This window comes from Oryctolagus cuniculus, chromosome 10 (genome assembly GCF_051225735.1).
Source record: "Oryctolagus cuniculus isolate XC-2025 breed Fujian yellow rabbit chromosome 10, ASM5122573v1, whole genome shotgun sequence".
Taxonomy (NCBI): Eukaryota; Metazoa; Chordata; class Mammalia; order Lagomorpha; family Leporidae; genus Oryctolagus; species Oryctolagus cuniculus.
In genome coordinates this window covers 41,865,299-41,882,491 of record NC_142876.1, presented here as the reverse complement: position 1 = coordinate 41,882,491, position 17,193 = coordinate 41,865,299, and the positions used below count along the sequence as shown (strand labels likewise).

The 17,193-nt window shown below is 44.8% G+C and overlaps 1 protein-coding gene across 1 annotated transcript; it reads left to right on the top strand.

Annotated features, from left to right (window-relative positions):
• The first annotated feature begins 1,247 nt into the window (after positions 1 to 1,247).
• On the top strand, positions 1,248 to 10,050 carry RMP24 (ribonuclease MRP subunit p24). The gene is made up of 5 exons (XM_002713498.6): positions 1,248 to 1,454; positions 1,538 to 1,560; positions 3,299 to 3,498; positions 5,394 to 5,587; positions 8,359 to 10,050. Exons 1-5 carry the CDS (start codon positions 1,378 to 1,380, stop codon positions 8,510 to 8,512), a joined length of 648 nt encoding a protein of 215 aa, XP_002713544.3. The 5' UTR covers positions 1,248 to 1,377; the 3' UTR covers positions 8,513 to 10,050.
• The last annotated feature ends 7,143 nt before the right edge of the window (positions 10,051 to 17,193 follow it).

The following is a 17,193-nucleotide window of genomic DNA, read 5'->3' as shown; positions in this document are numbered from 1 at the left end:
CTGCTAACCATGGACACCTGGGAGAGGCCCACGGCAGAGCTTGCAAGGAACCCTTGTTATATATAGAATTCCGGGATGACCCAGCAAAACCACTTCTAGGCATAAATGGAAAGAATAGAAAACAGCTACTCAAACACATGTGTGCTTGTTTCACAGCAGTACTCTTCATAATAGCCCAAAGAAGCAAATCAAATACCCATCAATTGACAAAAGGATAAATAAAAGTAGTATGCCTGTACAGCGGAATATTATTCAGGCATGAAAAGGAATGAAATACTGACACATGCTCCAAGGTGATCTCAAAAATGAGCTTGAGGAAAGATGCCAGACACAAAAGGTTGCATATTTTATGACTCTGCTTATATGAAAGGCCCAGAATGGGCAAATCCACAGAGGTGGAGAGCAGGCTAGCGATTGCCAGGGCCTAGGAGGGCGAGGAGAACGAGTCAATGTTTAAGATAGCGGCGGGTTATCCCTGGCCTGCCAGAAATGTGCTGCTGCTCAGCAGAGGCGGTGGCTGCAGTTAACCATGTACTGCAGGCCACTGAACTGTTTACCTTTTCCAAGATTTACTTACTTGTTTGAAAGGCAGCGTGACATAAAGGAATGAGAGACAGAGGTCTTCCACCTGCTGGCTCACTCCCCAAAGGGCTGCAATAGCCGAGGCTGAGCCAGGCGGGAGCCGGGAGCCAGGAGCCGCTACCTGTCTCCGAGCTGGGCGGCAGGGCCCAAGCACTTGGGCCTTCCTCTGCTCTTTCCCTGTCCGGGGGCGCATTAGCAGGAAGCTGGATCGGAAGTGGGGCTGTCCAGACTAGTCCTGGCGCTCAGAGGGGATGCCGGCCTCGAGAGCAGGCTTGTCCTGCAGCGCCCCAACACGGGCCCCAAACTGTTTACCTTAGAACGGCTTACTTTATGGCGTGTGAATTTCGTTTTAACTTAGGACAAGGAAAGCTGGATTGCACACCGGCCAAGGGCAGGCTTGCCCCCTCGGCCAGTCGGGAGCCTAGGACCCCCACTCTTACCAGGGGCCTCCATTACTCTGGCTGGAGAATCTAGACGAGGCCGGGGAGGAGACCACAACAAGAGCGTAGAGAAAACACAAGCAGCCGAGGCGGACAGAACGCGGGACAGGGCTTCCTAGTGCGGACCTGGCCCCCGGGTCAGGACTCTCACTGAGGTAGAAGCCGCAGGGCCGAGGGGCGGGGCCGCGGGCGGGGCCTAGCTGGGCGCGCCTGCGCGCTACACGCGACGCGAAGGAACCCGGAACCCATCTGCCGAGGGTGTCAGTTTCCGGAGGGAGCCGTGCCGGTTGTCGGCGACGCTGGGAAAGCCATTTCCGGCGCCTCCTTTCCCCACCGGCTTGCGGCTGCGGGGGCGATGAGGCAAAAGCACTACCTGGAGGCCGCGGCGCGGAAGCTGCACTCTTCCTGTCCGGGCCAGGCTCGCTATCTGCTGTAAGAGAAGGCCGGGCGGGCAGCGGGGGCGCGCGGCGAGTTGGTGCTGCTTCGCCTCTCACGAGTCTTTCTGTCTCTTACAGCTGGGCCTACGGTTCGTCCCACGGTAGGGAGCGCGCCCGTCCGCGGTGGGTGGGATGCCGGCGGCTCGCTCTCCTCCACCGCGCTCGCAGGGACCCCAAGAAAAGCCCCGGCCCTCTCATTAGGAAAGACCCGGATGCCTCTGGGTTTTGGGAAAATGCCCTATTCCTTAGTGCGCCTTCCTTGGCTTGACCTCACGGCGGCATCTGACGCGGGATCCGTCTAGCAGGGTTTCCTCACGTGGCTTCCAGGTCATGGCCAAGTTCACCTCTTGCTGCTTTAGCCAGGACTTCTTGGCCCGCTCTGCGGCTGCTTCCCAGTCTCCCCTACCCGCGAATAGGGTAATGTCCCAGCGCTCGGCCCTTGGGCCTTGTTCCTAGCTGCAGGCCAACTCCTTGGTGACCGTTTTTCATCCAGTCTCGTTATCCTAAGGACTTGCAGAGTTCTACACCCCGCCCGGACCGCTCCCCAAATTCCAGGGTCACATATCCACGTGCCTTCTTGACAGCTTCTTTTCAGTGTCTAGTGAGGTCTGCAAACTTACCGTGTCCCCAGTCGGAACTCTCCCCCATTCAGCCCCCCCCTCCAGAGTTTCACCTTGCAATAGTTCCTCAGCCCCAACCCCTAGAGCCATTCTGGATTCCCTAACAGCCCTACCCTGCTCTCAAGCAAATCCTGTAGGCTGTAAGGTGTATCCAGCTGGCTACTTCTCACCTCATCCATTGGCACCACCCTGGTCCAAGCCCCCGCTGCCTCCCGATCCGGATGCTGTCGGTGGCTCCTGTGGTCTGTTCCCAAGGCAGCAGTCCAAGTGATTGTGGTAAAAGCAGAGCGTGCCACTCCTCTCCTTAAGTGACTTCCCATCGCCCAGTAAGAGCAAGTTCTAAAAGGACTGGAAGGCCCTCCCTGCCGGCCCGCCTGACTCGGCTCTCTTCGCTCACCGGCAGCCACAATAGGCCTCCTGGCTGTTGGTTCAGGGCCTCTGCAAGCTGCCGGCCCTGTGGCTACCACTGTTGCTTCACAAGTCTCCCTCCTCCCTGCAAGTGTGACCCAGTGAAGCCTTCCTGGCCACCCTACCCAAGATGCTGGTAGCTCCGTGAGCACTCCCTTTCCCATCGTACTCTTATCCCCCCCCCCCTTAGTGTTTAGTGTTGTTAGTTAGTATCTGCCTTTATGAGTGTCCTTGGTTTTTTTCTGCTGTATCTCCAGCATCCAGGACAGTGCGTGGCACTTCACAGTCACTCAGTAAATGAGAATACATTTTACATTGAGCAGAGCTGACATACAAACATGGCTCATAGAGCTTTGTAATTGTAACCCTGGCACTTAACACAGTGCTTTACAGTAGGTACTTCATTCATGTGCTAATTTTCTAAAAATGAAACAAATGTACAGTACAATTTGTTATTTTGTGGTAAATATGTTGGTAAAATATAACGGCCCTTTTTTAACTTAATCAAGTAATGAGCCAGGTAGCAAAAATTGGAGACTCGCCTATCTGTTGTTGAGAGGAGCAAATGGATGGAATTGTAGTATTTGGAAAATAAATTGTTGTCAGTTTATCATTTTGTACATGTTCATCTTTTTACACGAACCTATTAGCCAAAAGGCCAAGAGGGGATGACTGTTCATCTTTGGAGTTGCCTTAGAGAATGTCTGTCTGCTTATGTTAAGTATCAGTGTACTTTTCCGTAATGTTGGAGGTTTATTTGAGGTAACGGTATTCTGATTTGCTGAACACTGAGTTTCATGTCTAATTTTAGATGATAAGAGCAATTTTGAAGAAACATGTCCATACTGTTTCCAGCTGTTGGTTCTGGATAATTCTCGAGTGCGCCTCAAACCCAAGGCCAAATTGACACCTAAAATACAGAAACTTCTTAATCGAGAAGCAAGAAATTTTACACTCAGTTTTAAAGAAGCAAAAATTTTGAAAAAATACAGAGACTCCAAGAGTGTATTGGTAAGATTTTACTTCCATATGTATGAATAAACAAATTTTTCTTTTCTTTAAGAATGAAGCTGAAGTGGCCAGCATTATGGTGTAAGTGGGTAAGGCCACCACCTGCAACACCGGCATCCCATATGGGTACAGTTCATATCCTGGCTGCTTCACTTCCAATCTAATTCTCTGCTAATGGCTTGGGGAAAGCAGTGGAAGTCGGTTCAAGTGTTTGGGTCCCTGCCACCCACATGGGAGATGGGGATGAAGCTCCTGGCTCCTGGCTTCATCCTATATGCCGCCCAACCCTGGCCATTACGGCCATCTCGGGAGCAAACCAGCAGATGGAGACTTTCTCTCTCTACTCTTGCAAATAAATATGTAAATTTTTCTGTTTTGTTTTTAAATCAACCTGAATGTCACTCTCAGATTTATAGTATTTTCTCATGATTGGTGTATCATCAGGTGTATGGCTTATATTTCATGGTTACCAAAGTTCTCAGACTTTATTATTGAGCACATTTATTTTCACAAATTTGAGGATTTCTTGAGATGATCAATACAAGGGGTCTTCAGAAAGTTCATGGAAAATGTATAGAATGGAAAAACTATGCATGGATTTAGAAAGAGTTTCGTTTTTTTTCCATGGACTTTTTGAAGTCCTTTTGTATGAGACCACCACATGATACCACCACATGAGTTGCACTTAGCAGCACTATATTATTTTTTTTCGGTTAGCGGTTCTTTTCATCAAACAGCTCTACCTTATGTATGTAGGTACCATTGCTACTTCATCCGTCATTCTTCCCACCCTCAAGTCAGTGTATGTTTAATTGTCCAACAAAGGTGAGTGTACCTTGTGTTCACCTTTAAGCGTTGATTGGAGGTCTCTCATATGCCAAACAGTGGCTAGAATTGGAGATATAAAATGGAACATAAAAATGACTTAGGGTTTACTAGATACATGTGATAGAGACCATAGCAGATATATTTTATATGCTGCATATCCTGTTAACATTCATCAGTTATTCAAGTGCCTGCTTACTGGCAGGTATGTGTTGGGCACTGGACATTATAACAACTTAGGGATGGTACATGATTACGACTATTAATAACTTCAATTGAAAATTGTCATATTTAGGGGTTTGCCAGTATTACATCAGGTAAGTACATTGTGCTTTGTCATAAGATTCAGTCTTCAGAGAAAGAGAAAAGATAGAATAGTGAAGTGAATAGAATTCTCTTATTCCAAAAAAGTTTCTGCCGCATATTGAAAAATGTTCTTAAATAGGAAGATGATAAAAGCTGCCTGTCTTCCAGTGTTTTGCCTTCATGAAGCTTACATTCTAAAGTATTTTAATCAGGTCAACTAGAAAAGTGCTAAGGGTGTTTCACTGATTTATTTTGATTTATATATCACTTCTTTCCAAAAAGTACAAAATAACCTACACTGTGATAAATGCAGATCCCACATTTACATTTTTGTGTGCTCATGAACATCTGCTCGCCAAGCCAGCTTATACGAATTTTACTGAGGCATGGGCTGAATTCTGTACATTGTGAGTTACATATGTAGAAGAAAAGATTTTGCTAGAAAATGGACCATTACTTAAATGAATCCTAAAAAAGTCAGTGATGGAAATGAGGTGTGAGAATGTGATTATTCATTTGGTTTGATAAATTAGACCTATAATCATAGAATTGTTAAGGATTTAAGGAGGGCACTTAAGTTTTATGTTTTATGGGGAAAAGGCTTGAAGTTCGTATTCTAAAATAAATGTCTACCGCTATTACAGAGGAGGGCCATCTCTAGTCTCCTACCCAAACACAGTCTTAGACTGATAAAGTATAACATCCAAGAATGTAGTGATCGTGTTGCTTGTTATGAACTCACTGGCTTCTTCTTTTTATGGTAGTTGGTTACTTGTAAAACATGCAACAGAGCAGTTCAGCATCCTGGTAAAAGTAGAAGCTTCCTGTCAGCACTGAAGAGCAGCCCCAGCACTCCACTGAGTAAGCTCAGCCAGGAGATAGCGGAGAGGAGGACTCCAAATGCAGTAAACCTTACTCTGTCTGCGTCCAGAGGCAAGAGCCCGGCACTGACTTTCAGGTATCTTCATTTATAGCCTTATTTGAATTGGCAGTGTGCACTCAACTACTTCTTCTGGTTTCCTCTGTTTAATACACATCCTGACTGTGCAGTTCAGGAGTTGGCCCCTTTTCCCCTCCATGCTCCTTTTCTAGTGGTACACACTGCCGTATCTTTAACTTCCAGCGCATTGCTTGTGACTTCAGTTGCATTACTCTCCTGCCAGCCTCTCCCTGGCCTGCTCCCAGCTGCCCGCTGCATCTGTCCACTTCAGCCCTGTACATGTCCAAAACATAGTTCCTCATGTCCCTGCGGCCAGCCACCCAAACTTACTGCTCGTTCTGTCACTGGAACGTGCCCTGCTAGACATTCTGGCGGGTGCAGCTGACAGCCCTTACTCCCGTGCTCCTTGTTGCCAGTTTTTATCTATTCTGTTTCTTTGCTCTTTGCATGTATTCTCTCCCTTTTCTCCCAAATTCTGCTATTCTCGTTCCATTTCCTGTTTACTTTTTGTCAAGACTACTACAGTATCTTCTTATTTCTAGTTTCAAACCCCTTTCAAGTCTGTTCTTAAAGAACAGTTCAGATTAGCAGCCTTTTACACTCACCCTGCAGCATGGATCAAATACTCTGGCACAGCCCTCAGCCTCACTGACTGGCATTGGTCTGCCCGCTTGTCTTACTTTGCCTTAACCCATCCTATATGCCGCCAGCACTGCACCTTTCCCAGCCTGCCTCCTCTCTCAACTTTTGTTCTTGCTCTTTCTGCTATCAGAAGTGCCTTAACTGTAAGACTGTGCACCTGTTTATTTGGGTGATCCTCAAAACCTTATTCACTATGATACTCCATAAATTTAATTTCACAGAAACTGAAAGGAATTTTGAAAAATTTTGTTGCAGAAGAGAAACTGAGTCTGGTTTTTTGAACATAAATAATAAAATTCACCAAGGACTAGACCATCTGCTTATTGAATTGAAACTTTTATACTGGGCTTGAAGTTTATAAAATTGAGTAAGAATTAAAATATATTTTTTAAAGATGTATTTATTTGAAAGACAGAGGTACAGAGAGAGAGAGGTCCTCCATCTATCGATTCACTCCCCGCATGGCTGCATTGGCCAGAGCTGCACTGATCCAAAGCCAGGAGCCAGGAGCTTCCTCCATGTCTCCCATGCGGGTGCAGGAGCTCAAGGACTTGGGCCATCCTCCACTGTTTTCCCAGGCCATCGCAGAGAGCTGGATCAGAAGTGGAGTAACCAGGTATCAAACTGGTGCCCATACGGGATACCAGCACTGCAGATGATGGCTTTACCGGATAAGCCACAGTGCTGGCCCCAAAAATTAATATTTTGAGTTTTCTGTATATTCTTGATGAATTATTTTGATATTTGGTATAAGAATTCATCAAGGAAATTGGGCACATTTAAAACACTTTACTTGCCTTTGTATCAGACCAGTTAGCCTTCTGTATCTGCTGGTCCTACATCCACAGATTGAACCAATTGCAGTGAGAAATATTCAGAAAAAGTTATGTCTACAATGAACATGTACAGACCTTTTTTCTTGTATTCCCTGAAGGGTCTAATGTAACAGCCGTCCAGATAGCATTTAGTGTATTTTTTTTATTTATTTTTATTTTTTTTATTTTTTGGCAGGCAGAGTGGACAGTGAGAGAGAGAGACAGAGAGAAAGGTCTTCCTTTGCCGTTGGTTCACCCTCCAATGGCCGCCGCGGCCAGCGCGCTGCGGCCGGCGCCCCGCGCTGATCTGATGGCAGGAGCCAGGTGCTTTTCCTGGTCTCCCATGGGGTGCAGGGCCCAAGCACCTGGGCCATCCTCCACTGCACTCCCTGGCCACAGCAGAGAGCTGGCCTGGAAGAGGGGCCACCGGGACAGAATCCGGCGCCCCAACCGGGACTAGAACCCGGTGTGCCGGCGCCGCAAGGCGGAGGATTAGCCTAGTGAGCCGCGGCGCCGGCCCGCATTTAGTGTATTAGGTATTATAAATATCAGGAGACGACTGGGAGGATTATGTAGGTTATATGCAGATACTACAGCGTTTTATACAGGGGACTCCTGCTTCTGCAGATCGTAGTGTCTGTTGTGGAGGGAGGGAAGTTCCTGGAGTGCACGCGGCACAGATACGGAGGGAGGACTCTGCGTTTAGATCTGTGCTGAAATAGGAAACAGCCTTCACATTATACAGATGGCGAGGCAGAACAAAGAACAAACTGACAGACCCCAAACAAAGGTCCAAGGAGATGGCGCACAGTCGGAGGGGATGAAATACATTCATTCAGTGGGTATTTCTGGAGTGCTTCCTGTTTGGCAGTCAGAAAGCGCTGGGATATATAATGGAGCTGAACTTACCTTCTAGCAGGGAAGATACAATGGAATTGTACCTACTTGTATAGATTGAAATCCTTCATTTTTAAGAAAAGCATTGAGCTGTGAGGAAGGAACATGTTTTTAAAATTTTTATGTAGAATTGCTGTGAATATTGGTGTCAGACTTAAAGCATACATGAACCTAATGACACTTTACCTACAGCTTTATCTTTCAGGTATGATAGAAATTTCCAGAACCACTTAGTGTATCTCCTAAATGTTGCTTATAACCTATTCAGTGAGATTTTTAACAAAATGGGAATGACTGCTGAGTACAGTCACTCCCCATATGTGGCCATACAAAAAAGTGGAAGATGAATGTAGTGGCAGTTACCTAGGCTAAAGGAGGAAGAAAATTAGATTATTTATTGGCCTGTGGTTTTTTTTTTTTTTTTTTTCTTTTCAGAACACCCACGTCTGGACAGTCAACACCTATTTGCTCCCCAAAGAATGTGAGCAGAACAAAAAAACACTTATCTCAACTGAAGATGTTGCTCAGCAAGAGTGAATCCCAAGAGAACCCAAAGATGGACTTCAGAAATTTCTTGTCTTCTCTTTGAAGGCTGTTTTATAATATGTCTACACTAAAGTTAATTTTAAAAAAAACTTTTTTTTTTACTGTTACTTATTCTTTGAATACATGCTAAAGAAGAACCAACTATTCTTGGTATCCTAAGTTTGCAGGGAAAATACCTCATTAGAATGAATAACTAAAACCTGGTTAGTCACAGGATGGCTGTAAAAGTCACATTGTACACAAAAGGTGCTCAAAACTGTGCAGTGACAGACACCTAGTGGTGGTGTCATGTCATTTTCTTTCAAAGGGAAATTGAGACCTTCATGAGAGAATCTTCACTCATGAAGGTTTCTTCCTCATCGCCAACTCAGAAGGAGGATCAAGTGTGTACTGTTATTTTCTGTCACCTGCATATAACTATATTAGTAAAATTTGAACATTATTCTTAATTTGAATGCAGAAGAGGACATTCTTGATTACAGGTGGCTTGATAAGAACTGAAATTTCCATTTGCACAACTATTATTCATACAGTAAAATTTTCCTGAAAACATTTTATTTTTTAAAAAAGATTGATTTATTTATTTGAAAGGCAGAGTTAGAGAGAGAGGTCTTCCATTCTCTGGTTCACCCCCCAGGTGGCCACAATGGCTGGTTCTGCACCAATCCAAAGCCAGGAGCTTCTTCCGATCTCCCATGTGGGTGCAGGTGCCCAAGGACTCTGGCCAACCTCCACTGATTTCCCAGGCTATGGCAGAGAGCTGGATCGGAAGTGGAGCATCTGGGACTCAAACCAGCGCCCATATGGAATGTAGGCACCACAGGCGACAAGTTTACCCACCACACCACAGCACCAGCCCCAAAAGTAGCATTTTATCTCACTCTGGTGAAGAATTATTTCTAGGTCTAAGATTATATCAGGAGGCCAGTGCTATGGCTAAACAGGTAAAGTTGCCACCTGTGATACTGGCATCTCATATGAGCACTGACTCAAGTCCCAGCTACTCTCCTTCCAATCCAGCTCCCTGCTAATGTGCCTGGGAAAGCAACAGAAGATGGCCCAGGTACTTACATTAGTAAAACTGGTTTGATCACTGTACACTGTATGTATGTATATGTATAGAGCATCACTCTGGGCTGGCGCTGTGGCTTAGTAGGTTGAGCCTCCGCCTGCAGCACCAGCATCCCATATGGCTGCTGATTCGAGTCCTGGCTGCACCACTTCAGATCCAGCTCAGTACTCATGGTCTGGGAAAGCAGTGGGAGATGGCCCAAGTGCTTGGACCCCTGCACCCACATGGGAATATGGAAGACTCAGAAGAAGCTCCTGGCTCCTGGCTTCAGATTGGCACAGCTCTGGCTGTTGCAGCCATTTAGGGAGTGAACCAGTGGATAGAAGACCTCTCTTTCTCTCCTTCTGTCTGTAACTCTGCCTCTCAAATAAATCTTTTGTAAAAATTACACTGCATATACTATATGTATAATTATTACGTCAATTTAAAATAGACAAACAGTAGTTGCATGTATAGAACATTTCACAAGTAGTATTGAGCAAAAAATAAACAGCTCTTTAAGTCATTCAGATACTTGGAATTATAAACTGTTCCAAGTCCCTCTCCTTAAAGTTTAAAACTCAAAAATTTTCATTCATCAGGACTTGGCAAGCTGGAAGGTCAAGGTTAGGTAACAAGTTGGTCTTAGGTTAGGGTTATATAAAGTGAAATCATCAATGCCAGCACCAAAAGGACAGTGAACTGGGCCAGGCATCTGCAGCACCTGGCACTCCTCTTTGCTCATGATAGCTGCTTTACCTTTCTGGCTACTACAGTGTTTCTCACTCCTCTTGCTGTTTTGTTCACTTACACCTGTCCCTGATCACCCAGCCACTGTAAGCTCCTGGGAGTTCTCACTACATAGCAGTTACTCCCCAAGCTTTAGGCTTTTGCATGTAGTTTTTCCTTGAGGCATGATTTTGGAAACTGCCCTCCACTCCAATGCCATTGCATTCTGAGGGGCCGCTCTTCACAGTATTGGAGACCTTGTCCTGTGTTTCTGATGCTGTCAACAGGCCTGAGTGATACTACTTTTGAGCCCCCCCCCACCAACTCCAGTACCTAGTGTGTTGCTCACCACATAACACAGCAAATATTCCTACACTATTTAAATTTGAATTCCTTAGTCCTCTCGCCCACATTAGAACTAAGCACTTTCACATGATTGGAAAGTAGTAAAAATAGCAACTTCTGGGTGGGATTGTACACATTCCAGTTGCAAGTGGAACCATGGATTTTGGGATTTTTTTTCTTTTCTATTTGACAGAAGGGTGTTTGGGCATCTCTAAGAATTATTCTTAAAATTTTGAAATGATGATAAAACTCAGAAGAAGGCACAAGAGTAAATCTTAAGATCTTGGATTTAGCAACAGTTTGTTGTTTTTAAGTTTTCTTTATTCCAAAGGCAGAGTTACAGAGGGAGAGACAGAGATCTTCCACCAGCTGGTTCCCTCTCCAAATGGCTGCAGTGGCCAGCGTTGGACCAGTCTGAAACCAGGAGCCTGGACATGGGTTCAGGGGCCCAAGTACATGGGCCATCTTTTGCTTCTTTCCCAGGCACGTTAGCAGGGAGTTGGATCAGAAGTGAAGCAGCCAGGACTCAAACGGGATGCTGGCATTGCAGGTGGTAGCTTAACCCCTGTGCCACAGTACTAGCTCAGCAATAGTTTGTTATGCTAGTTAAAGCAACTTACGTTGCTGCAAAAGGAAAAAAAAAAACAAACTGGACTTCATCAAAATTAAAGATTTAATTTGCTCCAAAGGACACCATTAAGAGAGTAAAAATATAACCCACTGAATGGTACAGACTTATTTGGAAACCATATGCCTGATGAGCTTATGTTCAGAATTAGAACTCTTAAAATTCAATAATATAATAGAAAAAAAAATGGACAAAGAATCTGATAGAAGATTCTCCAAAGAAGATACCCAAGAAGCATGACAAAATGTGCATCATTGGTCATCACAGAAATAAAATTCAAAACAATGGGGGGTAGTGCTGCACACCTACTAGAATGGCCAAAATCACTAAGCAATAGAAGTGTGGATGAGCATGTGGAGAAGATAAGCTTGGTTGTGATTATATTAAGTGAATTTTTTGAGACAAGCTGCTCTGCACCGATTTTTTAACCAGGACTCATCCTTGGGTTCTGTCTTTGACTTGCTTAGCCCAGTTTTAGCAAGAATCCTGCTAAGTCAGTTTAGTGAGAATTCCCCACCCTGGCCCACTGTCAGCAAAACAGTCAAGTTAATTCAACAAGAATCCCCCTACCTGTGATGGGTCTTAGAAATTTCCTGTCCGTTGACCCCTCCCTGTGCCTGCTGGCTGTAAATCCCCAGCTGTCTTTGCCTGTTACAATAGTCTTGAGTGAAGTCTTAACAGGTTAACAACTGCTGGAACAATTTTTTACTTAATAATGTCAACACTGTTGTAGCTTTAGTTCAGTTTAAGTTAATGTTCAATTCAAGGCAGTTTGGTGCACTAAGTGATTAACTTTGATAGCTGCTTTTTTTTAACCTATGATCTTTTGAGGTGGCATGTAGATACTGAAGGTTAAGCAAAATATGATTATGAATTCATTTCCTGAAATGCAGAAAATTCAAGTGGTTCAGTCTCCACAGTTATTTACAAAAGGTCCTTCTAGCCTCTGTTGGGTCTTCCTGTAATGACAATACATAGTTGCAAGTCTAAGATTTATAAATCTCAGATCTAATGACAGTTTTTACCTTTTTTATGTTGAATTCCCAAGTTACAACATTTCAAAAACTTAACTTAGTCTTCTTTATCATGAGTTTCTTAACAGCTAGAATGTAAAAGAGCAGCCAGGTTAAAATTGGCTTCAAAATTTGGAAAACTTCTAACTTGGACTTCTGGGTCTTGTGGGTAGCACAGTCCATGGCTAAGTGCTCTGTTGGTTCTTCCTACCAAATCAGCATTTCACTACTCCCTTGAGCTTCAGATGTGTGCCTCTAAGATGGTATTTTGTCTAGAATACATCTCCATTAGAGATGTATGCTCCCCCAGTATACCAATTACATTCTAAAGAATTCATAAAATTTCTGGCTGTGGTTTTGTGTGTGTGTGTGTGTGTGTGTGTGTATAAATATTCTCTTTGGGCACATTCTTGAAGGTCATCTAATATCTAAATGTACAAAAGGGAGAAAAACATTCAACAATAGTCAGCCTTAGTTTTTTAATTATTTGCAAGGCAGTTACAGAGAGAATCTTCCATTTGCTGGTTCACTCCCCAAATGGCTGGAGCTGTGCCAGTCCAAAGCCAGGAGCTGCTTCTGTGTCTCCCACATGGGTGCAAGGGCCCATGCATTTGGGCCACCTCCCGCTGCTTTCCCAGGCACATTAGCAGGGAGCTGGGTCAGAAGTGGAGCTCATATGGGATGTCGGTGCCTGCACCATCACTGCCGCAATTAGTGTGGAGGCATCAGCAACCTCTGCCCTAAGAAGGTGGTCAAATAAGGACCTGCCCACACAGGGCGGCTTTTAGCCACGCCCCACGACCTCAACCAAGCCTCCCTCTGGTTGACTGGGGTAAAAAAAGCTTGTCTTTGTTAGACCCAAGCAGCACACTTGAGATCCAGGAACTACGTTCCTCTCTAAAGCCTTACCCTTCTTCCCAGTAGAACTACCCTAAGCTTGGCCATGATATTCAACATTTCTAAGATTTAATACCTTCAGATTTCCATTGTGCAAAGACTGATCACAGCAATAACTTCTGATAGTGCTTTACAGTTTGTACAATGTCTGTTTATAGTGCTGTATCATTTAGATTACATTTCACTTAATTCATCATACTGTTGAGACATAGCAAAGAACACATTTCTGGAAGTCCTTGTCATTGTTCACTTGACCCATGATCACTGGTCAACCCTCAAGGCTGTCTGAATATTCTTCACACAGCTCTAAGCCTCTATCCAACTATTCCCCACAGACATCAAACACTGTCCTCAGTGTTCCCTAACATTTTCACACGACTCGTGTAGAACTCTATTATGATCCATCTCCCATGCTAAATTCTGAGTCCTATGAGGACAGAACTGTCTTACTCATCTTCAAATTCTCTTAGGCTTTGGTAAAGTGACTGTCATATATTATAGGCTCAACACATAAATTCAACAACCTTAAAAACTATGCTTTCTAGCCGGCGCCGCGGCTCACTAGGCTAATCCTCCGCCTGGCGGCGCCGGCACACCGGGTTCTAGTCCCGGTCGGGGCGCCGGATTCTGTCCCGGTTGCCCCTCTTCCAGGCCAGCCCTCTGCTGTGGCCAGGGAGTGCAGTGGAGGATGGCCCAGGTGCTTGGGCCCTGCACCCCATGGGAGACCAGGAGAAGCACCTGGCTCCTGGCTCCTGCCATCGGATCAGCGCGGTGCGCCGGCCGCAGCGCGCCGGCCGCGGCGGCCATTGGAGGGTGAACCAACGGCAAAGGAAGACCTTTCTCTCTGTCTCTCTCTCTCACTGTCCACTCTGCCTGTCAAAAAAAAAAAAAAAAAAAAAAAAAAAAAAAAAAAAAAAACAACTATGCTTTCTATAGTAAATGGAAGAGCTTTTTATTTAAGACTATGTATTACTATTATTTGGCCTCCTGGTAATTTAGGTCCATAAAGTACTGAAAAGCTGAAGAAGAATTTTGCAATGGAGATTTTAGGAAACTATAAACTCTGAGAACATGTTCCTCTTAGTATGGTCACTAGAGTTTAAGTAGCACCATTCAAAGCTGTGAGCAGCTCATCCAATTTTTCACTCAGATTGATGGCAAATAAATAATTTCAACTCCTGTTTCAACTCTAGTCAACCTGTAGTTGCCTGGAGCTGCTTGGAGCTCTGGTTCTATTCAGGAGTCACTGAATTAGTGGCACATGTCACAGCCAGAGAAACATGAGAAGGGCATGTGGGACTTAAACTTGTAGGTCCTCCTGTAAAGGGAACATGGCATTGACTCAGACATAATGAATCCTTGTAGAGTTCTATGAGACACTATTTTTTCCCCAAAGAAACCTTTTATTTAAGGAATACAAATTTCATGCATTTCATAAATACAACTTTACGAACATAGTTTCTTCATACCATACCCACACTCTAATCCCTCTTCCTCCTCCCTCTCCTATTCCCAGTCTTATTTTTAACTAAGATCTATTTCCAATTAACTTTATACACATAAGATTAACTCTACATTAAGAGTTCAACAAATTGTATATACATAAACTGTTCCTCAACAGTCAAGGGCTGTTCAAAGTCATTGCATCTAGAAGATTTCACTTTTTAAGCACTTTTTTTTAGAAAATTAAAGAAGCACCCAAGGGGCCGGCACCACGGCTCAATAGGCTAATCCTCCGCCTTGCGGCGCCAGCACACTGGGTTCTAGTCCCGGTCAGGGCGCCGGATTCTGTCCCGGTTGCCCCTCTTCCAGGCCAGCTCTCTGCTGTGGCCCGGGAGTGCAGTGGAAGATGGCCCAACTGCTTGGGCCCTGCATCCCATGGGAGACCAGGATAAGCACCTGGCTCCTGCCTTCAATCAGCGCGGTGCACCGGCCGCAGTGCGGCGGCCATTGGAGGGTGAACCAATGGCAAAGGAAGACCTTTCTCTCTGTCTCTTTCTCACTGTCCAACTCTGCCTGTCAAAAATTAAAAAAAAAATATGTATTTGCCGGCGCCGCGGCTCAGTAGGCTAATCCTCCACCTTGCGGCACCGGCACACCGGGTTCTAGTCCCGGTCAGGGCGCCGGATTCTGTCCCGGTTGCCGCTCTTCCAGGCCAGCTCTCTGCTATGGCCCGGGAGTGCAGTGGAGGATGGCCCAAGTGCTTGGGCCCTGCTGCACCCCATGGGAGACCAGGGGAAGCTACCTGGCTCCTGGCCTCGGATCAGCGCAATGTGCTGGTTGCAGCACGCGGGCAGCGGCGGCCATTGGAGGGTGAACCAATGGCAAAAAGGAAGACCTTTCTCTCTGTCTCTCTCTCTCTCTCACTATCCACTCTGCCTGTCAAAAAAAAAAAAAAAAAAAAAAAGCACCCAATAATGATCTTTTGCGAGCACTTAGACAAAACTATAACTTATGAGACTTAAGAATATCCTCCAATTAATACACTAAAATAAAGTAAGTCCTTGAGAACAAGTTTACTATTAACTCTTATAATACAACTCTGGAGACAGAGGTCCTATACGGGAAGTAAGCGCACAGTGACTCCTATTGTAAATTTAAAAATTAACACTCTTATGATATCAGTGATCACCTGAGGTTCTTAACATGAGCTGCCTGGGCTATGGAAGCCTTCTGAATCCACAAACTCCGATTTAGACAAGGCCATAAGCAAAGTGGAAGTTCTCTCCTCCCTTCAGAGAAAAGTACATCCTTTTTTGATGACTATTTTTTTTTTTTTTTTTTTTTTGGGACAGGCAGAGTGGACAGTTAGAGAGAGAGAGACAGAGAGAAAGGTCTTCCTTTTTGCCATTGGTTCACCCTCCAATGGCTGCCACGGCCGGCACGCTGCAGCCGGCGCATTGCGCTGATCCGAAGGCAGGAGCAGGTGCTTATCCTGGTCTCCCATGGGGTGCAGGGCCCAAGCACTTGGGCCATCCTCCACTGCACTCCCTGGCCACAGCAGAGAGCTGGACTGGTAGAGGGGCAACCGGCGCCCTGACCAGGACTAGAACTCGGTGTGCCAGCGCCGCAAGGCAGAGGATTAGCCTATTGAGCTGAAGCGCCGGCTGATGACTACTTCTTACCACTGGGGTCTCACCCACAGAGATCCTCTATGTAGGACACTTCTTGCCACAAGAGACACTACTTTAATATGAGAAAAAGAACTAAAGGTGATACATATTTGAGTTTATAACCAAATTTCATGAGTTCTTGTTGCTAACTATGGCATGTCTTTCTAGAGAGTAGGATGTTTTTTAAGTCTGAAAGCTTCTGCAAACAATTATTGAAGTAACATTGCACTTTTATCCTTCAGGAAATGAAAGTACACTGAGCAGGAGTTTTGGAGAACATAAAATACAAATGCAGTTTCATTAAGTAGCACACAAAGGAAATGTATGCATCTTTAATACTGTGTTTTAATAACAATGCTACTGGTACCTATGGAAAAGTTATAAAGTACTTACAGAATGCTCTCCACATCCATGTACTGCACTGATTAATATAAAAAAGATGGGAACCAAATCAAAGCGCTAAAGTAAATGTGGATCAGAGGAATATTATAACTAAGTAACATTTAATGACTAAAGCTTCCTGCAATAAAATTAATTTCTAAAATAGTGGAAAAGCACTTAGTAAAGTGCTTATATACATTTTTTGAAGGTTTATTAACTGCCAAAAATATATCTAGTGAATATTTTATTTCAGATATAAATGTGATTAAGAAACATCTGAAAATAAAATTGCATATTTACTGCCCTAAGTTATTTGTAACTTAAATAGAGCTTTTAAAAACATTCATACCGAGGCTGGCACTGTGGTATAGGCTAAGCCTCTGCATTGACAACGGCATCCCATATGGGCACTGGTTCTAGTCCCAGCTACTCCTCTTCTGATCCAGCTCTCTGCTGTGGCCTGGGAAAGCAGTGGAAGATGGCCCAAGTGCGTGAAACCCTGCACTCTGATGGGAGACCGACCCACAAGAAGCTCCTGGCTCCTGGCGTCAGATTGGCCTAGCTCCT

Excerpts from the sequence above, each read along its gene's own strand:
- RMP24 (XM_002713498.6), top strand. The coding sequence starts at position 1,378 with ATGAGGCAAAAGCACTACCTGGAGGCCGCGGCGCGGAAGCTGCACTCT. Across the intron at positions 1,455-1,537 it reads GGCCAGGCTCGCTATCTGCT|CTGGGCCTACGGTTCGTCCC; the intron begins GTAAGAGAAGGC and ends TGTCTCTTACAG. Across the intron at positions 5,588-8,358 it reads AGCCCGGCACTGACTTTCAG|AACACCCACGTCTGGACAGT; the intron begins GTATCTTCATTT and ends TTTTCTTTTCAG.